At 42.2% G+C, this 26899-nt stretch overlaps 1 protein-coding gene across 2 annotated transcripts in view; it reads left to right on the top strand.

The window, feature by feature from the left end:
• Nucleotides 1-8316, top strand: part of PDK3 (pyruvate dehydrogenase kinase 3) — an 82705-nt gene extending 74389 nt beyond the window's left edge. The window contains exons 11-12 of one of the 2 annotated variants that reach the window (XM_070366632.1): nucleotides 1004-1135; nucleotides 7613-8316. In XM_070366632.1, coding sequence (XP_070222733.1) covers nucleotides 1004-1135; nucleotides 7613-7630 — 150 coding nt within the window. In that variant the 3' untranslated portion in view covers nucleotides 7631-8316. Of the gene's footprint in view, nucleotides 1-1003; nucleotides 1144-7612 lie in introns of both variants that reach the window. The other variant, XM_070366631.1, reaches the window with a different exon arrangement.
• Nucleotides 8317-26899: the final 18583 nt, after the last annotated feature.

The raw sequence follows: 26899 nt of genomic DNA, 5'->3' as shown, positions 1-26899 counted from the left end.
ATGTGAAGAACTGACTCATTTGAAAAGACCCTGATGCTGGGAAAGATTAAAGGCAGGAGGAGAAGGGGACGACAGAGGATGAGATGGTTGGATAGCATCACCGACTCAATGGGCATGAGTTTGAGCAAGCTTTGGGAGTTGGTGATGGACAGGGAGGCCTGGCGTGCTGCGGTTCATGGGGTCGCAAAGAGTTGGACATGACTGAGCAACTGAACTGAACTGAAACTCTAGAATATTTGGAGTACTTTTTCATTATCTAATAGGGGCACATGGTATGAAATTTTAAAGCTGTGAAAGGGAAAACTGTCTTCCATTACTGGCCCAGAGCCACTGGGTTCTCTTTTCTGGGGTGACCATGGGTACCAGTTTCATGTGAATCCTCTTAGAAGTTGATTCTGTATTGATAAACATATGGAGAGAGAATCTAATTGTTTTCACACCAGTGAGTATTTTAGCACTTTGCTCTTTTTTACTTTCCAATATCTCTTGGAGATACTTCCATATCAATTCACATAGAACTGGCTCATCCTTTTAACAGCTGTGTAGTGTTTTATATGCTGTATCATAAAATAACCCTTTATTTGGGGTGTTTATCTTAGATGCCAATACACAGAAATGATATGCTATTTGATATCACTTTATGAGTTTATATTTATAAATCTACTGTGAAACTTTATTTCTTCTGGGCCCTCTGGGAGAGCATTTACCCAGTGGACAGTAGTGTTTGGTTTAAGACGATTGGATATCTTTATCAGTATTAACTGAACGAAAATGGTTTTTGTTCTCGTCATGTTTACTGGTTTTTCATGAGTGAATGTTTTTATTCCTTTAAAAAATGCTTTAATTTCATCCTGTCCAGTCTAAGTAAAATGCTAAAATGTAATTTTAGTGTACCTCCACATTAAGGTTTCTGATGCTTTGAATAGTAAAATTTGAGTTAGTATTTCACATGAGCAAGATGACACTGTAGACCTTTAGTATACATTTTTGTTTCTCTCCTTAGGCCCTTTCAAGTGAATCATTTGAGAGACTTCCGGTTTTTAACAAGTCCGCATGGCGCCATTACAAGAGCACAGCTGAAGCTGACGATTGGAGCAATCCCAGCAGTGAGCCCAGGGACGCTTCCAAATACAAGGCAAAACAGTAATTGACTACTTTTCTTTCTATTACAAAATATCTGATTTTTCCTCAGATGATTGATATTTTCAGCCACATCTTTGTGGTTTTGCCATTGGAAAGGCAAAGTGATCCCTAAAGAAAGATGGGAGTATTTTTTCACCCCAGACAGGAAGGATAGCAAGAACTGGGTCACCAGAGTAGCCATTTCAGTAGAGGACCTGATATTCTGGGAGTACTTGCCCTATGGAGGTATTAAAAGCAGTAAGCAGGGTGTGTATCCTGCCACGAATCTTATTTAAGAAGTAATTCAGTTTGTCATCATCCATAGAATTGACAGAAGAATGTTTAGAGAAAGTCTGTAGATGGATTGAAACCAGAAAAATAAAAAAGTTAAAATTATCAATCAAGGTAAACAGTGGGTTTATCCATATCCAATTATTATTATTCAGCCCTTAAAGGGAATAAAGTTGTGACATGCTACAGTATAGATAAACCTTGAAGTCCTTATGGTAAGTGAAATAATCCAGACCCTGAAGGACAGATACTGTATGCTTCAACTTATGTAAGGCACCTGAAGAAAGTAGAATGGTGGTTGCCATGGCTGGGGAGTAGGGGAAAAGCAAATTTAGCATTTAATGAGGACAAGTTTCATTGGAGAAAGATGAAAAAGTTCTGGAGATGGATGGTGGTACAACACTGTGAATGTACTGAACGCTGCTGAGCTGTACACTTAATAAAACATTTTTTTCCATCTTAACCAAAGGGTAAACTTTACATATAGTTTACCACAATAAAAGAAATGAAGAAAATGATCAATCACAGAATAACGAGTTTTACTACTTGGTGGTAATAACGACAATAAATAATCCAGTCTTTGGTTTCCAGTTTTCTTTCTTCTGACAACCTTTAAGCTCCAACTCTACTGGCAACAGTAAGGGTTCTGATTATTTGTTTAATTTAAAGTAATCTTTTAATAATCAAAAAGCAGTATATGTACACTGTTAAAAGATATAAATAAGCAAAAAAATAGAAACTATTGTATTCTGATAATCCAGAGATTACCATTCTTAGAGCTGTATCTGTGTCCTTCCAGGTGTTTTCTATTTGTATATGTATCTTTTCCCAAATGAGATCAGACTTTTCATACTGTCACGCAGCCTAGTTTTATTTCATTTAACCGTCTCCATCTTTCTGTGTCATTATATTTTCGTCATGAAAATTCCCCTGATTTGTCCCAAAGACAAATCGATTCCAGGACCACATAACACATCTGAATAGGTCTCTAGATTTTAATGTAGAACAATTTTTTGTTATTGAAAGACCATACCAGTTGTCCTGCAAAATGTCCCACCTTGATTTGTTTGATTTTTTTTCTTTGAAACCCTGGCTGTCCCGTAAACTGGAAGTTCATCTAAAGGCTCAGTGGAGCATTTTTTTTTTTTGCTAGAATATTTCATAAATATGGATGCAGAATTACACTCTGAGACCCATGCAGTTCGGTTGATCCAGTGTTAGTAATGTTAAGACTGCCCATAATTCAGATGGTGACTGCCTGGTCCCTCCACAGTGTGGTTAGTTTTCCCTTCTTAATCAGAAAATGATCTGCGTAGTGTCACTTTGCCACCATACAACCATCACTTAGGGGTTATTAAGACCAGTTGAAAAACTTGGCCTGAATCAGTAATTTTGTTAATGTGTATAAAATGATGAGTTTTTTGTTAGTGTCCTTCCTTTGACAATTAGCTGACATTCTCCTATCAAGTTTTTCCTCATCAACTAAGGTCATTTAGGTACCTTCTGAAGTACAGTTCCTCCTGGCAAGGCAGGATAGGCATTTAAATCTTTCTTTTCAATTGCAAATTTTCCAGGCGGATGCTGAGTTAGAAACCACTTTAAATGGTGACGGGTGAGTTTCAGGCTTCCTTTTTTTTTTTAAGTAGTATTATGGATGTGGTAGATTTTTATTGCTTTGTTGGTGTATTTTGGTCAGTATTTAACATATATATATATAAAGTGTACAGATACAAAGTTTGAAACATGATGAATTTTTACATCTGTATCTCCAGGACCCGAAAAGGCCACTTCCTAGTCACAGTTTTCTCCTTTTTCCCTCCCCACCATGTAACCATTACTCCAACTCTATCACCTATCACTATATCTGACTCTCTTCTCTTCTTGAATTTAAAATAAATGGAACATACAGTGCATACTGTTTTTGTGTCTGGCTCTCTTCTCTGTGAGGTTACCCTGTCACTGCATGTAGTGGCCATCTTTTTGATGCTAAAATTGGCACACCTTTGGCCATTGGAAGCTATTTCTAGCCATATCCTTTATGTTCCATTGGTGAAATCCTGTTGGTCTTTGAAAGCTTCCTTACTTTCTGGCCCAAGAGGATGTCCTAAGTTGATCTCATACTAAGACTCCTGTTTACTTTTAATGGGTATTAGAGACCCTAATCTGGGAGCTGGAGGTGTACATGACATCTTTTCTAGTCTTGTTTTCTGGACAGACCTATAAAACATGGTTTAAGATATATAAGTTCATGTTGATTTTTAATTCTCTTTTAACATTGTAATATTTCTCCCTAATCTATTTTAATTGCATATATTTCCTCTTACCCTGAAAACCTTGATTCCTAACACAGTGCAACAGACAGGTATTTGTAGGCAATGGCACCCCACTCCAGTACTCTTGCTTGGAAAATCCCATGGACGGAGGAGCCTGGTAGGCTGCAGTCCATGGGGTCGCTAAGAGTCATACACGACTGAGTGACTTCGCTTTCACCTTTCACTTTCATGCATTGGAGAAGGAAATGGCAACCCACTCCAGTGTTCTTGCCTGGAGAATCCCAGGGACAGGGGAGCCTGGTGGGCTGCCGTCTATGGGGTCGCACAGAGTCGGACACGACTGAAGCAACTTAGCAGCAGCAGAGTTTATATAGCTTTGTGACTTTGTACCATTATAGTAGCATTGATCTTTTCCGATGAAGGATGTAAAAGGTTATTTATATTGCTACTTTTTTTCCTCTGGAAGTACTGTGATGGGCCTCTGTGCACTGTTGTTGCATTGGTCACTCACCTCAAATGATGAAATTTAGAGGAGTTTGTTTTATGCACGTGAGTGTGAGCGTGCACACAGGTGTGTGTATACACATATACACACCATCCCTGGCCAAGGTCAAGCTAAATGAGCTTGAAACACCTGGCTCAATTTCCCTTGATTCCATTTTCAGTTCGTATAAGTCAGGTAGTATATTGGGTTATCAGTATGAGCAGTTAATTCCAGTGATGGCTCTGGTAGGGGGAATTATTTGGGTAGCACAGAAAATGATCTTTATGAACATTAAGGTCCATTTGGATTGTAAAAAGATGGTTTTAGTTGAATATTGTTTTAAAGCCTATTTAAATAGTTTAGCAGGTTGTATACTGTAATTAAGTATGAGTCTTAATTTCTTTTTTCTAAAGGATGATACATTATTATTTAGGGGAAATTTTATTTATTTATTTATTGATCATGCTGGGCAGCATGCATCATCTTAGTTCCCTGACTAGGGATCAAACCCATGCCCCCTGCATTGAGACCATCAAGGAAGTCCCTGAGTCTTCATTTCTGATATCTTATTAGGCAAACAAATGTTATCAGAAAGCAGTTTTTAAGATTCTAAAATGGCTACCCTGACGCTGAAAGTTTTTCACTTAACAGAAATAGGATAATTGGTGGCAACCTGGGGAAGTATTTAGTAGTTATATTAAATTCATTAGGTGAACGAGAAATGCTAAGAAAATTTAATTTCTTTTATTATTTTATTTTATTTTTAAACTTTACATAATTGTATTAGTTTTGCCAAATATCAAAATGAATCTGCCACAGGTATACATGTGTTCCCCATCCTGAACCCTCCTCCCTCCTCCCTCCCCATACGATCCCTCTGGGTCGTCCCAGTGCACTAGCCCCAAGCATCCAGTATCGTGTATCGAACCTGGACTGGCAACTCGTTTCTTACATGATATTTTACATGTTTCAATGTCATTCTCCCAAATCTTCCCACCCTCTCCCTCTCCCACAGAGTCCATAAGACTGTTCTATATATCAGTGTCTCTTTTGCTGTCTCGTACACCGGGTTATTGTTACCATCTTTCTAAATTCCATATATATGCGTTAGTATACTGTATTTATGTTTTTCCTTCTGGCTTACTTCACTCTGTATAATAGGCTCCAGTTTCATCCACCTCATTAGAACTGATTCAAATGTATTCTTTTTAATGGCTGAGTAATACTCCATTGTGTATATATACCATAGCTTTCTTATCCATTCATCTGCTGATGGACATCTAGGTTGTTTCCATGTCCTGGCTATTATAAACAGTGCTGCGATGAACATTGGGGTACACATGTCTCTTTCCCTTCTCGTTTCCTCAGTGTGTATGCCCAGCAGTGGGATTGCTGGATCATAAGGCAGTTCTATTTCCAGTTTTTTAAGGTATCTCCACACTGTTCTCCATAGTGGCTGTACTAGTTTGCATTCCCACCAACAGTGTAAGAGGGTTCCCTTTTCTCCACACCCTCTCCAGCATTTATTATTTGTAGACTTTTGGATCGCAGCCATTCTGACTGGTGTGAAATGGTACTTCATAGTGGTTTTGATTTGCATTTCTCTGATAATGAGTGATGTTGAGCATCTTTTCATGTGTTTGTTAGCCATCTGTATGTCTTCTTTGGAGAAATGTCTATTTAGTTCTTTGGCCCATTTTTTGATTGGGTCGTTTATTTTTCTGGAGTTGAGCTGTAGGAGTTGCTTGTATATTTTTGAGATTAGTTGTTTGTCAGTTGCTTCATTTGCTATTATTTTCTCCCATTCTGAAGGCTGTCTTTTCACCTTGCTAATAGTTTCCTTTGATGTGCAGAAGCTTTTAAGGTTAATTAGGTCCCATTTGTTTATTTTTGCTTTTATTTCCAATATTCTGGGAGGTGGGTCATAGAGGATCCTGCTGTGATGTATGTCAGAGAGTGTTTTGCCTATGTTCTCCTCTAGGAGTTTTATAGTTTCTGGTCTTACATTGAGATCTTTAATCCATTTTGAGTTTATTTTTGTGTATGGTGTTAGAAAGTGGTCTAGTTTCATTCTTTTACAAGTGGTTGACCAGATTTCCCAGCACCACTTGTTAAAGAGATTGTCTTTAATCCATTGTATATTCTTGCCTCCTTTGTCAAAGATAAGATGTCCATATGTGCGTGGATTTATCTCTGGGCTTTCTATTTTATTCCATTGATCTATATTTCTGTCTTTGTGCCAGTACCATACTGTCTTGATAACTGTGGCTTTGTAGTAGAGCCTGAAGTCAGGTAGGTTGATTCCTCCAGTTCCATTCTTCTTTCTCAAGATCGCTTTGGCTATTCGAGGTTTTTTGTTTTTCCATACAAATTGTGAAATTATTTGTTCTAGCTCTGTGAAGAATACTGTTGGTAGTTTGATAGGGATTGTGTTGAATCTATAAATTGCTTTGGGTAGTATACTCATTTTCACTATATTGATTCTTCCAATCCATGAACATGGTATATTTCTCCATCTATTAGTGTCCTCTTTGATTTCTTCACCAGTGTTTTATAGTTTTCTATATATAGGTCTTTAGTTTCTTTAGGTAGATATATTCCTAAGTATTTTATTCTTTCCGTTGCAATGGTGAATGGAATTGTTTCCTTAATTTCTCTTTCTATTTTCTCATTATTAGTGTATAGGAATGCAAGGGATTTCTGTGTGTTGATTTTATATCCTGCAACTTTACTATAGTCCTTGATTATTTCTAGTAATTTTCTGGTGGAATCTTTAGGGTTTTCTATGTAGAGGATCATGTCATCTGCAAATAGTGAGAGTTTTACTTCTTCTTTTCCAATTTGGATTCCTTTTATTTCTTTTTCTGCTCTGATTGCTGTGGCCAAAACTTCCAAAACTATGTTGAATAGTAATGGTGAAAGTGGGCACCCTTGTCTTGTTCCTGACTTTAGAGGAAATGCTTTCAATTTTTCACCATTGAGGATAATGTTTGCTGTGGGTTTGTCATATATAGCTTTTATTATGTTGAGGTCTAAGCAGATTTTGAATTACAACTTTATTGAGATATAATTCACATATCATAAAAGTCACCCTCTGAAAGCATACAACTCAGTGGTTTTTAGTAAATTCCCAGGGTGGTGTGCTCCTCACCACTGTCTGATTTTAGACCATATTCACCAGCCCCCAAAGACACCCCATGCCCATTGGCAGTGGTTCCTCATTTCTAAGCAGGTTTTTCACTGAGAGGAAAGAACAGCTTTAGAGTATATATGTCATTAAATGCTAATTCTTTTTCTGTAGTAACTATAGAGAATAATTCTGAGATAAGACGTGGGTTTTTGAATTGTCACTGTAACTAAATGCTCTGAGTACATTTCAGTTACAATAGAGAAGGTTGTCCTCATAAACTCACTGGAGCTGTCCCCATTATTTTCTTTGTAGGGACAAGATGAAGACTAACAGAACTTTGTAAAGAACTGAATGCTTCAGTCCTCTCCATGAAGAAAAGATGGCCTTCTGCAAGTCACCCAGAAAGAGCTCCTTTCCTCCACCAACTCTGAATGTGGCGCTATAGATAATCCAGTGCTTGAATGTGTATTTTTCTCCATATAAGCTGGACCTTTTCCACAGAAGTTTCCTGTAGCTACTTCATATCTTCCACTAAAGCAGTAACTTGAGTCATTTTTCATAGTACATTGCTGTGGTTTGGTTGGCGCCTGTCGTAAGGGGACACAGAGCCTTATTAGTGCCCGTGCCCTCATACCTCCGTCTTCTTTATCATAGACTATCTACAGTCTCCCCAGATGTCTTGCCTCCCTCCCCATTCCAGATACAGCCGATCTCTACTGCTGCTCTTTGTGACCAAATACCATGTTTGTCCCAAACCACCAACTGTGGCCTTGGGGAGTCTGGAATTTGAAGACATCAGATGAGCACGTCTTGATATTTCGGTCCCAGAGCCCTTCCTCTCTCTTACGCATCCCTCTTCACTCTCTGCTTTGGACTCTGGCCTTCTTCCATCTGACCAGATTCTCATTGTGAGCTGTAGATACTCTCATGTTAGATCTCCCTCTTGGGTGCATTGATTTCATTTTGAAATTCATTTGTATACTTCCATTCTGTTGATTAAAGTGTTCCAAAAGTTGTCTTGGGATTTTTCACTTAGCTGCTTGGTTTCAAAAATCTTAAGTGAAAAACTACCTTCAAGTCATTATCAAGTTTGTGAAGAGTGGGAAGTGAAGTTTTTATGCTCATGTAACAATTTACGAGTGAATATGGTCCTTTTGTCACGTCATATTCCTTTGCAGTTTTCTAAGTCCCTGTGGTGATGCACTCTACTAGGTGTGAAATAGGCCATCAAAGGGAAGAGTTCTTTCTGGTTTATTTGGAACATGCCCCAGGTCATCATCGTTTATATTTTCATAACGTTCAGCCCGCTTTAGAATCGTCGTGTCATGTTTACCCTTAGAAACACAAGCTATCTGAGTCTGGATTTAAAACCCTCAACTTAAACAGCTCTGCAGGGTGTGTTTCTCTTCACTAATATTTTTCATATATTTATCATCTACTTTGACTTCTGCTCTCTTTTAACATCCATATAAATGTTTCTCCATCTAGTGTTGAAGTGTTGAGTCCACTGATTTAAAAGCTGTCACTGGTAAAGTATTCCTCCTCCTCTAGACATATGACAGTACTAACCCTCTTTTCGCCGCTGCCATCTCAATGGGCTTTTCCCCTGGATGGAGCCGTGTTCTGACCCACTGCACTCGCATGGAGGACGACTCTGTTTCTCTTTGTTCCACCAAAGCTAATACTCTTTCATTACATTACCTGAGCTCATGGTGGTTCCTTTGTCTTTCGGAAGACCTCATCTCTTCCATCCTTAGAAGACTCTCATCAGGGAACTCATAATCTAGTCTGGTAAGAAAAAGACCAACGTTACTTCCAAGATACAAGTAATGAGATGGTCTGCATAAAGGCCTGTTTTTTGAAGGTCGAATCAGTGTCTTGGGAATGGGGCTGTTCCATGTGATTATTTCCATGTGATATAAAGACGTAAAAAAAATGGCCTTCGAGTTTAAAGACCCCAGCTTTCCTATAAATGTCAGCTCGTCTCTCAGCCTCTTCCTTGGCCTCCCTTTCCAGCCACAGCCCTTTACACGTCTATGCATGATACACTGGAGGGGGATCACATTCCTCTCTTTTTAGGTCTTTCTTGAAACTGAAGATGTCTTTCAGTGTTTTAATGACTTCATTGATAGTCCTTTGCTGATGTACGTTCTGGCTTAACTGTCTGACTCCAGGACAGTCTTGCCTCTCCTGTCTTTGTTTTCTTTTTCTTTTTTAAATTGTGTCTTTGTTTTCTGAATTAAGAAATTAACTTTGCTTCCAAAGCAATCATAAGAAGAGTTTCAGGAACATCTTTCGTTCACACAGTTCAGCCACCCCAAGTATTCATTTCTCCTTTCTGTTTGTTGTGCTTTGTCTCTAGGTATCTTATCATCTTTCTACATGTTGTAATATACATAGACATTAACCGTTTTTCAGCTAAATTTGTTTAGTTCTCCCAATTCCCCTGTACTTCCCTGTCATTTCCTCAATTTCAAGCATCTACTTTTTGAAGCAGGGCCTGGCACATAGTAGGTGCTTAATGAATATTAGCTGAGTCAGTGAATGGAAGTGGACAGACATTTACCTCGGATGGTGGGCAGCATCCTTCTTCTTAAACTATCTTTGTTTTCAAATTAAAAATAATTCTGTTCAGGAGCTGTGAAAGTACAGAACTTGGTTTTTATAAAAGTGTTAAGAGATGACTTGAAAATGGAGAGACATGAAAGGATGGACTTAAGGATGGATTCATGGGAGCCATCTGATCCTTTCTTTGTCTCTGAATGACTGATTTTGACTCCTTAATATAGTAAGTTCTTTCCATCCAATCGGACTTCCCTGGTGGCTCAGATGGTTAAGCGTCTGTATATAATGCGGGAGACCTGGGTTTGATCCCTGGGTCGGGAAGACCCCCTGGAGAAGGAAATGGCAATCCACTCCAGTACTATTACCTGGAAAATCCCGTGGACAGAGGAACCTGGTAGGCTACAGTCCATTGGGTCGCAAAGAGTCGGACACGACTGAGCGACTTCACTTTCCATCCAATCAGGTAACATGGTTTTATACCCTTGCTTACACATTCCAAAGAACTTTCACGTACATCATCCCGTTTGATCCTTTCGCTGCTGTGTGCTGAACCATGCAGGTATTATCTCAGTTTTTCATATAAGTTCCAGAGCAGTTCAGTGGATTGTCACAGTGGCAGGGAAGAACAAAAGCTAGCAGCTGGGTCTTCTTGGCCCTCGGCCTGTGCTCTCAGCACTGCCCCAGGTAATTAGCATGATCTCTTTTGAGAAATTTCCTGAGTATATTAACCCTCAAGGGTAAGACAGAAACCAAAATTTTCTTTAGTGTCAGAGAATTTCATTTGGGAGAGGTTCTCTTTGGTGCATTGTCATTTTGCAGAGTTAGAGATCATCGAATGGATTTGGCAGCTTTTACCTAGAAAGATAGGCAACTTGAAAGTGTCTAACTGTAGGTAATTACTGGAGTTATTTAGGCTTAATTCTGTGTTTGAATGAAGTCAGTGCTTATTGCCAGCCCTCTCATACAAAGACTCCACATTTGAGAGTCGTTGCTTTTATCTTTCAGTGGACGGGATTACAGCTTCCGTTGAGTGTTCTCACATCATTTCAGATGGCGTCTTTTATGAACAGTAACTTGGCTGGCTATCAGATTCTTGGATCACGTCTTTTTTTCCCTCGGTTCTTTAGAGACATCACTCTATTGTCTTCTAGTGTCTGGTGGTTCAGAGAGAGCTGAGTCCAGACGGATTTTTGTTCCTTTTTTGTAGATGATCTGCTCATTGGCCCTAGTACTTGTGATTTCATGTTTGTCCTTGACATGCAGTAACTTCAGTCGAGTGTATCTTGGAGCCAAGTTATCTGTTGGCTTTTTCTGGTATGCAGTGAGCATCAGACATTGACACTCGTGCCTTCCCTCACTTCTTACCCTTTGTTGGTTCTCTTTGTTCAGCAGTTTGCCCCTATATTGGCTCTCTGTTCTCTGTCCTCCACGTTTATCTTGCCTTTGATCATTTTGGTCTCCTTGTCTTTTCTTCCTGCTGTGTGATGTTTTTCCTCCAATCTTAACCTCCCATTTCACTGACTCCATTTCCTGTGATGTTGATTCTAGGCCTCGATTTGGCCTCCGTGTGGCTTTCACTTTGGCTACAGTTTTATCTTTTTTCTCTGTGTCTTTTGCTTAGCTCTGCCAGCTTTTTCTCTCATTGTGTTGTCCTCTTTGACCCTTAATTTCATTTCTTGGAAAGCTGACCTATGTGGTCTACCATTTTCGTGGTTTCTGAGATCATTCTTTTTTCCAGAGTGTGTGTATCTATCTTTTGCTTCTTTCATTCCTTTTCTTCTGTGTCGTTTTGCTTTTTTATTGTTGCACAAGTATTGCGATGGCTTTTTCTGCTTATTATTTTGGTCTTTGCATGGGACCAATTCTGTCTGCCAAAAAGAGTATGAATAAGTTGTCCTTGAACTCCTCCTTTTTCAAGTGAAACACGTTTGATCACCTGAGCCCTGAAATTGGCAGGCTGGATGCTGATGGTGTGTGGGGGCAGAGGCGGTCTTTGTTTTCCATTCTGCTCTCTGGACGTGGGGGAAGGAGCGGGGAAGCAAAGCCTCCCGGAGTGCCTTCATGGACACTGTTGAATGCTCTGCCCTTGGGCTGGGCATTCAACAGTCCCCTCGAGTCTCCCTGTCTCCACTAGAGGTCGCCCCCTCGAGTTCAGAGGGTCTGCGCCTGTAGTCAGCGTTTGTGTGTTTAGCTCCTGCGTTACTGTTGGTCTGCTCTTCACACAGATGGGGCACATGAGATGTCAACCTCCCCTCCTAGGTTTGCTTGGGGGAAATGCGCCCTCAGCTTGTCCTGACCACCACCAGGCTTTGTTTCTCCAAGTTCAGGGATAATTGCTCAAGTCCCTTGAAACCCTCTCAGCGACTGCCCAGCAACTGTGGACTGCTTGACAGATTGAAGAAGCCTTCTCTGATGAGTCCTAGCTTAGTTATCAGATGCTTCCCTGGAGTCCTTGGTATGGCGTGGTGGCTTTTATTAGTTTCCCCGTAGACAGCTTCCTTTTCAGCTTTTGGATGTGTGTGTTGAAGGGCAGGAGCACGTATATAAACATGGACTTACTCTGCCATCTTCCCAGCAGTCCAGGTGCTTAAACATTGACTTTGACGATAATGTCCTTCCCAACCATAAGCTATATGTTAGTCAGCAGATGGAAGCCATGCTGCTAGCTAGGAAGGGACCATTAATAACTTCATCAATACCGGAAGTTTGTTTACTCTTTGTAAAAAGATAGCTTTTACCTTGAGTTCCTGGTCCATCATTTAGAGAGATCAGTACCTTCTGGCTTGAAAACAAGAGGGCAGATGACGTTTTAATGAACTTCAAAAGTGACTAGCCATTGACAGATGTATTAGTTCATTAAATATGATAGAATATTTCAAACTAGCAGATAATCAGTTGTTATCAAGAGAAATTTAAACTGTTTTTGTTTTTTTTACTAACAGGTTGCTAGTCAAACTGCGTGACTGAGAGAGGTGTTCCTATGAGAGCTTTTACTGTGACACAGGTTGTCTTGTCTTTTCAGCAACCCATCTCAAAACGTGATTCATTAAGAAATAGAAAGGCATTAAGTCCTCATCAGGATGGTTGCTGATATTCACAAGTGTACAGTGAGATGGTTCATAGGCCTGGGACCTACTGTCACACAAATTGGTGTTTCGAAAGTGCATTTACAGGGTGATCACAGGTGGAGTGTTTTATTTGGCCTGTTTGTAGAATTGAAGCTGCCTTCCCTCAGCGGACTGCGTATCCCACTAGGCACACTTTCCTCCTTCAGCCAAGCACACGATCCACAAACAGGGGTAACAGTCTTGCTCAGTGTGTCTGACTCTGCCCTGGCCACCACCTTCCCCTCAATTCAGGGACTCAGCTCTGGTTCCCTCTTGGTGTGAAGCACGGCATGGATCATGTGTCCACATGTGAGGGACGAAGGAAGTGAAGGGGGTGGAAGGAGGATTCATGGAAAGGAAAGCTGTGTTCCTTCCTCCCTTTAAATAGCTAGTGTCTCCCATGCACTTGAAATGCCCAGTGCTGGGCACACACTGTGGCGACAGCAGGCTGAGTCCCAGCCTCTCAAGTCCACATTCAGGTGGGCGAGTCAGATGAGACCCTCACCAGGGAGAGTTTCTAGTAGAGTTGGGAGAAAAGGGCGGGAAGGGGCCGGCAAGGGCCAGGTGAGGGGGGAGAACACAAAACCCTGCAAGCATTTCCATCCTCACGGATGGTATGGTTGTGTTTGTTCAACGAGGTGGCATCGGTGGGCCCTGACACCCTGTCTCCTGTGTGTGTTCCTCTGCGTCTGGAGAGGCCGTGTTCCCAGCCTGGCTCTGCTGCCTTGCGTCCAGGCTGAGCCCGTTGGCGTTTCCTTGTCTCGCTGGCCATTGGGGAATGGTGGGCGCATGAGCCAGGTTCGATCATCACATTGCACTGATGGTGTGGGCCGCTGTCTTCTCACAACGGAAATGCAGGCCAAGCCACACCCCATATGGGTTTTTGCAGAACTTCAGAACTCATGACCGAAACCAGATCCTCCCACTTCTAAGCCTCTGGAGGGTGATGCCGCTTGTCAAGAGGAAAGACTGTCTGGAACACTGGCAAACTGGTCTGAGAGGCGGGGGAGAGGGTTAGCCGAGGAGGCTTTCCTCTCAAGTCTGCAAATTGGCCTCCGTGGTGTTCAACCCGTGCCCCCCACCCACCCCCCAAATGAAGAAAATAAAAGGACAGCAATATCGAGGCCCTGGAATCCTTGAGAAACCTTTGTTTATGCCTTTTCATGTATCTCTAAAACCTGGACTTGAATTGCCCAGGATGCCGGTGATGGGTCAGTGGAGCTGGGGCGCAAGTAGCTACTTGGGGCGGGAGTGGGGGCTCTCGGTAGAGATCCTGCTCCCTCAGAGCTGAGGAGGACACTCAGGAGGTCTTCTGACAACCTACCCGGCTGATTCCTAGGGAGGGTAGCTAGGCGTGTGTTTGCATATAAATGAAAGCACCTTAGGGCATCACTACTGAAAGCCTTCGAAAGTGGGATACAGTTAAGTGCCTGTATTAAAAGAAAGCCCAGCTCTTATCTCACATTAAGACTCTGCAGCATTTAATAAACGCATATTAGTGTTTGACAACTCCTCGTCTCTATTCTTTTCCCTCCAGCACTGCTGTCTCCACAGGGGTGGCTCGCTTCCCAATTTGAAGTGGTGACTTAAGTCTTTGGTGGAGTCTGCACATCTCTGGAAAAGGATAAGCAGTAGAGTTTGATGTCTGGAGTCCCGTGGTCTAGTTATTTTTGGTGGGATTTTTTTTTTTTTTTTTGGGATTTTTAAAAAAATGTTAGAGAACTGAGTCGCAGGTTTGTGGTAATAGTGGATCCAGGAAGCTTGCAGTGAAAAAGAGGATGAGTTTAACCTGTAAAATATTTCTCTATTCTATAAATCTCTCAGTGACATTTGGATTAATCAAGCATAATTAAATGTAGTTAGATTTTTGTCAGATTGTAGTTCAAAATAATATTCATCTATGAAGAGGGTAATATATTCTGTAGAAATTTTATTAGGCACTTTAGTTAAGCAAACACTAAGAACAAAATCAGCCTCAGGAAGGTTAATTACCAAAAAAAAAGTATAGTAGATTATATAAATCATTTTAATTTTGAATACCATGGCTGAAGCTTTAATTTACATAGAGAAGTATTTTGGATTTGTTTTTCACATCACATTTTTCAAAAGTACAAAATTGCGATTGCATTCTTTAAAAGTTCTCATCATTTGAGGATTCCATTAAGTCTGCTTAACTTTTTCATGTTATAGTTTCCCAAAGTGATGAATTATAGTTGCATTCTTTAATATGCCAACTAATTTTAACAGTTGCTTTAAAGGGGGAGAGAGAGAGATCCAGTTGATTTTAGAAGGTTTGTGTGTGTGTGTGTGTGCTCAGAATTACATTTTCACTACCCTTGCCTGTCTCAGGGAATAGCCTTTGATAAGATTCCTCATGGATATCTCTGGAAGTCTATCCTGGTGTGCTCAGATTTGATCATTCTCGTCTAAACTTCTAAAGTTTGAAACGTGTTGTCATCTCAGGAACACAAGGTTACCCAAGAAACTTGAACTCCATCCTTATCGGCACTCAGATTCGATGTGCTTTTTCATAATAAAAGGACACCTAAAAGTCCTTTGTGTAGTAGGTATAAAGACCTCCTTATCGCTCTTCTCTGAGATTTTCATAGAAGAACCCTGCATTTTGATTTTGTTTGATCATTTTGCTTCTTGACTTTTCACTGAAGATTCTGTTTCCCACTGGAATTGAATCCTTTTGGGATAACAAAATTTCACTTAAAAGCACATTCTGTTAGATAATTCTAACTTTTGACAACCTCCAAGTGGCCTGCTAATTTTTGCAAATGGGCCAAAGCAGCACAAATGTCAAAAATATAAGCTCTGTGTTTGCCTTGTAGTTAGCCAAGTAAAGAAATGTCTAATCCTAGCACTTAGAAGTGGCTTAATGGCTTTCGGTTTATCTCTGCATTCCAAATTGGTTGAAAATGGCACATTCAGAATGGAATGCTTATTAATAACAGAACTACTTAATGTTTTAAAATAGTCTTACCTTGAGATTCTTTTTGAGAAAAAAATGACTCTTAACATTCAGTTCTGTTTTGGCTCTTCATACATGCCATGATCGGAAGTCACAGACATTTGCCGTTTAGCCATGCTTAATGTACAAGGACAGTGATGAAGAGTTGGCAAAAACAGGCAGAATGGGTATAAAATGTTACATTGCTGCTGAGAATGCATCATGGCACCGCTTTCTTCTAAATTCCATTTTCTTTTGCCCTTTGAACTTTTATATCCATGAGAAACCTCAGTCAGTATTTTTAAAGACATTATATTTACATTAAGAATTGGCCTGTGCCTTTACCTAAAACTTCCTTTACCTAGGACTTCCCTGGTGGCTCAGACGGTAAAGCGTCTGCCTACAATGCAGGAAACCCGGGTTCAATCCCTGGGTCAGGAAGATGATCTGGAGAAGGAAGTGGCAACCCACTCCAGTATTCTTGCCTGGAAAATCCCATGGACAGAGGAACCTGGTAGGCTACAGTCCGTGGACAGAGGAACGTGGTAGGCTACAGTCCGTGGGGTCCCAAAGAGTTGGACACAACTGAGTGACTTCACTTTCACTTTTACCTAAAACACTGCTGAGGTCACTGTCTGCCATGTTTAATTAGGACAAATGTTTTAGAGTCATTACAACTGAAGCCTGTAGGGATCTGAAAACACGGGACCACCTGCCACTGCCAAGGAACCAGGCTGGGTGGCAGGCTTTGCAGCCTGGTGTGTGCCGACGGCTGTCACAACCAGTATAAAACCTAAAATAGATGCTAGCCACGATCCCGTATCTGCTCCCTTCTTCTCTACCTGCCTTTGTAACTCTTGGGGAAAATGTATGTCAAGTCCTTTGATGCCTTGCTCTTTTAAATTCCTATTCGTGCTGGCATGTGAATTTGACCAATAAGTTGTGCATGTGCTTAAGATTCTTTTTTTTTTTTTTTAAGATTCTTTTTTAAACTAGACCAAACTAAGTACTTGGCTCTGAGTAAACAGCCAAGGCAAGGTTTACCTAGAAGGTGTAAAGGTTTAAGCACTTTAAAAATGCAAGTTGGCTGTATTCAGGGTCGGAGGAATCCAGTTCGGTGGCCTCTGTTTCTGTTGTCACTGTTGTTACTCTGTCCTCCCCGCGCGGCACTGGAATCAAATGCCCCACTCTGCTGAAACGCCTAGGCTGCTCAAGTCAGTACCAGACGCATGACACACGTTTTAGGAGAGTGAACCCTACCCGATTAGCATCCTGGCTGACCCCAATCTCTGCAGGGTTCCTTGGTGTTAAAGTCATCTGAGGTTGTGATTCCTGCTTCGGGTTTATATACTCATCATGCCATCTGTTGCTCTAAGTTCACATCCTTACAAAAGTACATGAGTGCTTGTAATGTCAATATTTCCCAGATTTAGAATACAAGTTATGAATACTCACGAAGTGCTTGAACCGAAAAAGAAAAGTCAATGTGAAGTAGAATATACTATTGTGAACAAATTTAATGTTGCATTGAAATGTAAAGTCACTTGGCTGATTTTTTTTTAATCATCACTGCTTAACTCATGAACAATGTCTAAACTGAGAACGTGAGCTGATTTAACAAGAGAAGAGTAATGTATATATAAAATGAAAGTTCATTACCATGTTTGTGCCCCTAAGTCCAAATCTGACCTGCTTGGCTTTGAGCAGCGGTCAGTTTAGTTGCAGAGAAATGTACGTGTGTTTCTAGGGTTCACAAGCTGCCTCGTGGTTTCTAGAGGGAAGCCCGGCCCCCTGTGTTCTGTGCTGTTCTGTGGCCTGGCTGGTACACACTGTCACGAGTGAAGAATGACTTTGGTTTGAGGTTTTGTTTTTGTGATGGTTGGAAAAACATGACTGGGGAAGTGTGTGGCTCAGATAACGGCCCCCATCAGTCGGGGAGCCATCTGTGGTGTGTGTCATAGCCAGACGAGTCCTGGAGCACGTGGGCAGTCCTGTACACAGTCATTGAACAATAAAGTGGTGGTTGTGTCTCCCTGAGTGTCAGTGTGGTCCTTTCCTGAGCTCTTGTCTGAAGTCTCATCACTCCCCTCGGTAAGCGCCACTTTCTGCTCTTTCAAGTGTCAGAAACTCAGTACGTGAACAGCACCAAGCAGCTTGGCAAGTTGGTGGAATGGACAAGAGGCGTTCTTAAAATTCTTACCATCACTCAAAGGGAAAACAGGTCCTTCGGATTCTCTGTGGCAGGGATCATGGAACTGACCTTTGTGGTGGTGGGTGGGGGGGTGGGTTGCGGGGGCATCCTGTTGGCAAAGAAACTGCTTAACAGTTTTAACAGTAAATCTTACGTTATTATGAAAGATACCATATGTTATAGTGGTATTTTTCATACTATCCAAGGATTGGAGGAAAGGGACCAATATAAGATACTGGCCAAGCTGTAAGGTATAGTTTGGGCTGAGGCAGAAAAGGAGAGATGACCTCAACCGAGGTAGGTTACCTTTATTCAGGCAAGGAGGGGAGACTGTCTAACGACCAGGCTGAGTGCGAGAAATCAGGGAGGCTTCATATTTAAAGGGAAGTTTGTGGAAGCGATAAGGGAAATGTTAGTCAGGCTGGAGGTTTTGGCTAATCTTTAGTTGAGATGGCATTTGTAGTTGAACAGGGGGTGGGGGGTTTTGGGCAGAGGGCGATAAGTCCCAGGCAGATGTAGTGGGTGGGAGGTTTCTGAGCAGAGGGTGATAAGTCCCAGGTAGATGCAACCGGCCTGGAACATCAGGGCGGGACTTAAAGTTCGGTTTTGTTTTCCCCGAAGTTAGATGATTCAGCAAAAGGGCATTTGAGACCGTTGTTTTCTAGGCCCAAGGACTCCTTCACAACCCAGGACACTTTTGACTGAGAAAGCACGGTTACTAATTATGCTATAAAAGCCATGTCAACAGGTGTAAACCAGGGCTGTCCTGGGGAAATTGGGCTTGACTGGCCATGGACCACCTATGCTAGAATTACCTGAGATGCTGGTTAAATGCAGATTCCTGGGCTCTGGGTCAGCTCTACTGATCCAGATTCTCTGGGGTGGAGGCCTTGAAATCTTGGTTTTAACAGATCCCCCAGGGGAATTCTTTTTAAAAGGTAAGTTGGAAACTTTTGCCATACAGAACATGCAGAAGATAGAAAACTTGAAATTTTCAGTGAAAGAGCTGTGGGTTCCATGGTCTCTTCTGAGCAGCTGGTGCAGCATTGACACCAGAGAACCCAGAGCCTCCAAGGGCACTTGGCTGAAATTAGGTCCTTACTGAATGACTAAGAGACAGTCTCCGTGGGCTTTACCAATGTGTCACTATTTTATTATGCATTCACTGGTGAACGGGTGTCTTTTTAAAATTTGAGAGCCATATAACTGCTGTCCTGTGCATTCATCACTAAAAACCAAAACTTCTGGAAAGTTTAAGGTGAGAAACTTGGGTTTGAATGATTCTTGGGGAGCGTTAACGTCAGGAAATCAGTGTGTTTGCCTTGGTTCCACTATCAGCCAGCTGTTAACTGTGCTTTAGTTTCTTCATCTGTTAGGGAGTTGGACTGCCTGCTTCTAGGGTTCTTGCTGGGTCTGATGTTATAGGGCTCTCTTTAAAACCTAAAATGGGAAGCACTTCCTGATCACCTGTCATGTTGTGCTGTATCTTGCCCAAACCACTGCCTCTTGGAAGTGACAGTTTAGTCCGAATTTTTAAATTGTCCATCTGTATTTTACCAACAGTCAGTCACTGTGCTAAGACATCATTCACAACTGGGGAAGAGCATTTTTGTAGCAGCCACTCCTGCCCTGTTTTGAATTCAGGAGGTAAGTATGGTTTAAAACTTACAAAGAGACCCCCCACTCAAGAGTCTGTGGTTCATGAAACTGCTGCAGAGCATTGTACTGTAGTGTCCATTTCTACTTACCTGTCCTTCATTTCAAAATTCTTTCCAACAGTGAATGTTAACAAATGATTATCTGCTGGTATTTTCGGATGTTCACGTCATATTAACACAGAGATGTACTCTTTGATGACATGAATAAATCATAAGGCATCACGTAGGAGGGGTTGCCTCTGGGAAGGGTTGCTGTAGACCCCTGCCCACCACTAGAACTCTGTGAGGTTGAGAGTGTTCTCTCTCTTTGCTGTCCAATATGGCCACAATGGCACCCCACTCCAGTACTCTTGCCTGGCAAATCCCATGGATGGAGGAGCCTGGTAGGCTGCAGTTCATGGGGTCCTGAAGAGTCAGACTCGACTGAGTGACTTCACTTTCACATTTCACTGTCATGCATTGGAGAAGGAAATGGCAACCCACTCCAGTGTTCTTGCCTGGAGAATCCCAGGGGTGGGGGAGCCTGGTGGGCTGCCATCTACAGGGTCGCACAGAGTTGGACACAACCAAAGCGACTTAGCAGCAGCAGCCACCTGTACGCTTGAAATGTGGGTGGTTGAACTGAATTTTTAATTGGTATTTGTTTACATTTTAGTAGCCACTTGGGGTTCGTGGTGACCATATTGGACAGTGTAGCTATATGCAGCCATTACTCGCTGTTGAGTTTTTAAAATTAACATCGAGTACCCTTTTTCACCAGTCATTGGGCTGGTGGTGCCCTTGTCCTTTTTAAATGTAGGTCTTAAAATGAATCCTTTGCCCCCTGCCTACTGATGATACTTTCATCAACATAATTGTCTCTCTTTGGATTAAAAAAAAATAACAGAAGGATATCTTAGACTTTTTCCTGTTACAGCTGCTCAGTGCATCACTTCTCATCTTTGCTACAAAAGGCATTGATCTTAAACTTCTTTGAATCCAGTTATCTCCGAGACTCACTTTGTTCCTTGAGGTGAAGTATTAACTACAGGCCAGAGGGTCTCAACCTGACCACATCAGAATCTCCAAGTCCTGTGCACCATCTTGAATTCATCAGAGGGTGTCTGAGAAGTCTTTTGAATTCCCTAAAAGATTCTAAGGTGTGACAGGATTGAAAACCACTGATCAGGTGCCAACCACAGACCAGCCTCTGAGAATAGCTCAAATTCTGGCAGCAGCAAATCCTGTTTCCCTGGCACAGAGCAGGCCTAGGGTCATGGATGTTCTATTTAACAGGTAATTGGAAAATACTTAAAAAGAGAGAAAAGTCAGTTTGGATTTGGGGCAACTGAGCAGCTTTGCTGTGCAAGAAACTCTAAGCTAATGCTACTCTTATTGTTTTCCTGGCATTCTTGTCCAAACAGAATTTGCTAGTGCTCAAACAAAATAAACATGTTAATGATTTCAACAACAGTGATGGATGCAGTAGTTCACATCCCAATTCTCAGAACCTGGGAGTGTATTCTGTTTTCTAGCAAGAAGGAATTAAAGTTGTTGGTGACCTTAAAATAGGGGGAGTGTCCTGGATAATCCAAGTGGGCCTGTATAATCATAAGGGCTCTTTGTAGAGGGGAGAGACAGAAGGAGTGTCAAAGTGATACGATGTGAGAAGGACTGGCCTGGTCATTGCTGGCTTTGAGGATGGAAGGGGGCCACAAGCCAAGGAATGCAGGCTAGAAAAGGCAAGGACAATGAATTCTCCCCTAGAGCTTCTAGATAGGAATGCAGCCCTGCAAACACCTTCATTTTAGTCTAGGAAGACACACTTTTGACCTCTGACCTCCAGAACTGTAAAATAATACCCCTGTGTTGTTTTAGGTCATTGAAGTTGTTACAGCAATAAGAAACTAACACACACTCCTCTTCAACTTCTTTCCTCCATCCTTAATCCCTGGGTACCAGATATGGGGAAAAGATGACTCAGTTGTGTCAATGTACTGATATGGTCAGGCCAGTGAATGGCATCTTGTCAACATCTGTCCAGTGGAACAGGATTATCAGACAAAGTCTGGTTATCACCTCAAGCTATGTAATGAGTCATGTCCTGCTAATGAGTCACATCCATGTATGTGTATAGCAGAAGATGACAGGTTTTCTTTGAACTTGGAAATTCTAGAGTGACAAGGTTATTTGCAAGTCTAAGAAGTTGAAAAGGTCCCTGTGGAAAAGGTAAAGTATCCCCTCTTTCAGGTATGGATTCATTCTTTTAAAATAGAAGGTTACATATCAAGTATCTTAGCTCTGTCTATTCCTTCCATCAGAACTCTGCTTCTGTGAAGAGAGTACAGTAACCTTCCAAATTAATGCCTTTCGCTGCCTCGCAAGAAAGACTATGAAGGTGAGGAGAGTAAAAATTGCTCACAGGAAACAAGTCAACCCTACTTTGAACATTTCTTAAATTTCCCACATCTGGTCAACTGCAGCTGACATTCAACCAATATGGTGTTTTTGTTCTAGAATATAAGTTATGGCACCTCTATCCATAGTTCTTCAGGCACTCTGTTAAGTGCTGTGAAAGTGCTGCACTCAATAGGCCAGCAAATTTGGAAACCTCAGCAGTGGCCACAGGCCTGGAAAAGGTCAGTTTTCATTCCAATCCCAAAGAAAGGCAATGCCAAAGAATGTTCAAACTACCACACAGTTGCACTCATCTCACACACTGGCAAAGTAATGCTCAAAATTCTCCAAGCCAGGCTTCAACAGTACATGAACTGTGAACTTCCAGATGTTCAAGCTGGATTTAGAAAAGGCAGAGGAACCAGAGATCAAATTGCCAGCATCTGTTGGATCATTGAAAAAGCAAGAGAATTCCAGAAAAACATCTACTTCTGCTATATTGATTATGCCAAAGCCTTTGACTATGTAGATAAAAACAAACTGGAAAATTCTTCAGGAGATGGGAATACCAGACCAGCTTACCTGTCTCCTAAGAAATCTGTATGCAGGTCAAGAAGCAACAGTTAGAACTGGACATGAAACAACAGACTGCTTCCAAATTGGGAAAGGAGTATGTCAAGGCTGTATATTGTCACCCTGCTTATTTAACTTATATGCAGAGTATATCATGTGAAATGCTGGGCTGGATGAAGCACAAGCTGGAATCAAGATTGCCGGGACAAATATCAATAACCTCAGATATGCAGATGACACCACCCTTATGGCAGAAAGTGAAGAGGAGCTAAAGAACCTCTTGGTAAAAGTGAAGAGAGTGAAAAAGCTGGCTTAAAACTCAACATTCAGAAAACGCAGATCATGGCATCTGGTCCCATCACTTCGTGGCAAATAGATGGGGAAACAATGGAAGCAGTGACAGACTTTATTTTCTTGGGCTCCAAAATCACTGCAGACAGTGACTGCAGCCATGAAATTAAAAGGCACTTGCTCCTTGGAAGAAAAGCTATGACCAACGTAGACAGCATATTAAAAAAGCAGAGATATTACTTTGCTAACAAAGGTCCATCTAGTCAAAGCTATGGTTTTTCCAGTAGTCCTGTGTGGATGTGAGAGTTGGACCATAAAGAAAGCTGAGCGCCAAAGAATTGATGCTTTTGAATTGTGGTGTTGGATAAGACTCTTAAGAATCCCTTGGACTACAAGGAGATCAAACCAGTCAATCCTAAAGGAAATCAGTCCTGAATATTCATTGGAAGGACTGATGTTGAAGCTGAAACTCCAATACTTTGGCCACCTGATGCAAACAATTGACTCCTTGGAAAAGACCCTGATGCTGGGAAAGATTGAAGGCAGAATGAGAAGGTGATGACAGAGGATGAGGTGGTTGGATGGCATCACCAACTCGATGGACATGAGTTTGAGCAAGCTCCAGGAGTTGGTGATGGACAGGGAGGCCTGGTGTGCTGTAGTCTCTGGGGTCTCAAAGAGTCGGACACGACTGAGCGACTGAACTGAAAGGATAAGTTATGGCAGTAAAGGGCCTAACATAAAGATCCATTAGCACCTGCTGATGTTTATGCTCTTAATGATATATTCAGATTTTATTGGTTCTTTATTTTCAAGTTTTTACTTGAGTTCTTTTTTTATATTATTTATTTTAATTGGAGGCTAATTACTTTTAAGCATGAGTTTTGTTATGCCGTTTGCCCACATGCCACAACTAAAGATCCCGTGTGCTGCAACTAAGACCCAGTGCAGCCAAATAAGTATTTATAAATAAAGATGTAGAATCAAACAAGAACAACAAAAACTTTCTTCGTTCATGGGCCATACAAAAACGGGCACAAGAGGGAACTTTGCTGGAGGAAAGTGGAATGATTCCCATATCCCCAGATAATTAAATAAGGCCACATTATGTTGGAGGGATTTTAGATAAGACATCCACAATGGCAGGTTATAGTGAAGGATGGCAGAGAACAGAATGAACCAGTGAATGGGAGTGGCTATGGAGAATGTCTTGTAGAAAACATTCTCTCCCTGCTGTGAGACCCACCATAATTGAAGATGGGGAAATGAGGAGGGCACACAGGCATGGATATTTAGGGGTACTGAGGAAATAACCCTTTTTTTTTTTTCCCAACCACAGGATCTTGTCCTCCCCCCAGCCCACCGCCCCCCACCCAGAGGTGTCAGGAGTGGGGCTTTGTAAGGTGCAAGGCTACTATTGGCTAGGGGAGCTCCTTGATGAGCGAACAAAGTTGAAGGGTGTGGCTCCCCTTTGCCTGCGGGAGGGTGTATATAGAGAGAGGTCAGGAGCCCTGGGATGCACTGTGAGAGGCGTAACTATGGCTGATGAGATCTGTATACCTGAGGAGGTTAACATAAATGGAGAAAACACAAACAGAACAGCTAGCTCCAGGAATCAAAAAGAAGAGGGAACAACGGACTTCTTGTCAGTTGAAGACCAGAGACTGTTCCAAGGTCAGATGACCCTGCCCATGTTCCTCTTCTCCCCACAGATCTCCCCAAGACTCCTATCCTACCCTTGCCAGGCACAAATGCCTGCCTCAAGTCCCATCTCTACCCATGAGGCCCCCTTTCTTGTAACATTCCCATCTTCCTCTCCCAAACCCAAGTCCTGCTGACTCAGCCTGATGCCTTTTCAGGTGCAGGAAAACATGAGAGTAAAAAGGACCCCTCAAAAGAAGTCAAGAAAAAAATCTCAATCATCCCCCTCTTATCCAAGAATATCTAACAGAAGCATAAGGCCTATGACATTCATCTGTTACCACAAACTGAAAAATCATATAAGCACACGCTGAGCAGGAATAAGAAGCAATGGAAAATGCAACCATTCAAAGTAACTTCCTGTGCAGACAGTAAATGCAGAGCCTGGGCCAGAGCACTAGAACGAGCTGTGTCTTTGGAAGCAGCAATGAAGAAATGGTCAAAGATGAAGGAACACATCTGAGACCATCATGGTATATGGATGTTGAATACAATAAAATCAGCTAGTTGGAAAAAGATGTGTGTATCTGTGGGTGGGAGGGAAGAAAGGAAGGGAAGAGGCAGGTGTGTGAGGAGGGTGGGAGGTGAGGTCCTGGAGGGCTGGGGGCCAGACTGGGGGGATAGCCAGACACTGGAGGATAAGGACTGGCTGAGGACTAAGAACTGAAGATCAGCTTCCTCAGCACTTTGTCCAAAGGACAAAAAGAGAAAGATCTTTGGTGGTTCCATGTGTGTGGGGCGGAGAGGGACAGCAATGTCAGAGTCGAGTTACTCTAAATCCAGCCTGCCAAGGACATAGTTGTTCTATGTGGGAAAAGCCAGGTACTGTGTGAAGGATAGGTATTCTGTCTTTAAATGAGTTTCCTTGCTGCCTGCAGGCTCGGTTCTATTTCTTCTAGAGTCTAGGCTAATGTTAGAACTGTTGTTGTTTCAAAGAGCTAGACCATGCCAGTGGAGTTAATTGTTGTTTAGTCACTCAGTAGTGTCTGACTCTTTTGTGACCCTATGGACTGTAGCCCACCAGGCTTCTCTGTCCATGGGATTCTCCAGGCAAGAATCCTGGAGTGGGGTGCCATTTCCATCTCCAGGGGATCTTCCTGACCCAGGGATTGAACCCACATCTCCTGCATTGGTAGGTGGATTCTTTACCACTGAACCATCAGGGAAGCCCACTGAAGGTAATAGAAGCTCCGGGATTTCACTAGTGGAGGGCACCACCACAATGCTGAGAGCAAGTCTGCCTTAATTTGCTGGCCTTTCGAATCCTGATTTAGTACTACTCCCATCTCTCTGCTGCTGCTAATTCACTTCAGTCGTGTCCAACTCTGTGCGACCCATAGACGGCAACCCACCAGGCTCCCCCGTCCCTGGGATTCTCCAGGCAAGAACACTGGAGTGGGTTGCCATTTCCTTCTCCAATGCATGAAAGTGAAAAGTGAAAGTGAAGTCGCTCAGTCGTGTCCGACTCTTCGAGACCCCATGGATTGCAGCCTACCAGGCTCTTCCGTCCATGGGATTTTCCAGGCGAGAGTACTGGAGTGGGGTGCCATTGCCTTCTCCGATCTCTGCTAGCAGCCCATGAAAGCAGCTTTGCCCCAAAGATGGAGAAGAGGCCAAAATGGCCACACTCCAGTGTTCAGGCCCAGGTGAAAAGCTGTAGGTGGCAAGGTAAGGATGGCGGGTAGAACCCAAGAACCTACAGAGGCTGCAGTGTGAAAGTGGCCCCCTGTGCGGCTGGGTGTGGAGGCCCCAGCCCAGCTCCCCAGTCTCCTAGCGAGGAGTGAGCCCTTTGTCATGGTGCTTCAGTGACAGCATCATAGTTGGAGAAGTTTGGGGACCATGGAGCCTGGCTCCTGAATTCAGAGACTTCTATGGGCAAAGGAGACCTCAGAAACCATTTCCTCTAATCCCCTCATTTTACAAAAGCAGACACTGAGGTCAGAAAAGTGAAGGGCTTTGACAGAGGTCAGAAAGCAAGTTGGCAGCAGAGCCTACAACTCAGGGTCCTGGCTGGGTCCCAGGCATGACCTCCCCTCCAGGAAAGTGATCCTAGCCAGCTATTTTCTTATTGAATTATCATTGGTTTACAATATTGTGCTAATCTCAGCTGTACAAAAAGTGACACAGTGACACACATACATTTTTTATATTCTTTTCCATTAAGGTTTATCCCAGGAGATT

The sequence above is a fragment of the Bos mutus genome, chromosome X (assembly GCF_027580195.1).
Source record: "Bos mutus isolate GX-2022 chromosome X, NWIPB_WYAK_1.1, whole genome shotgun sequence".
NCBI classification, from domain to species: Eukaryota; Metazoa; Chordata; class Mammalia; order Artiodactyla; family Bovidae; genus Bos; species Bos mutus.
The sequence above is the reverse complement of the archived record's forward strand: the minus strand, read 5'-3'. Positions and strand labels throughout refer to the sequence as shown.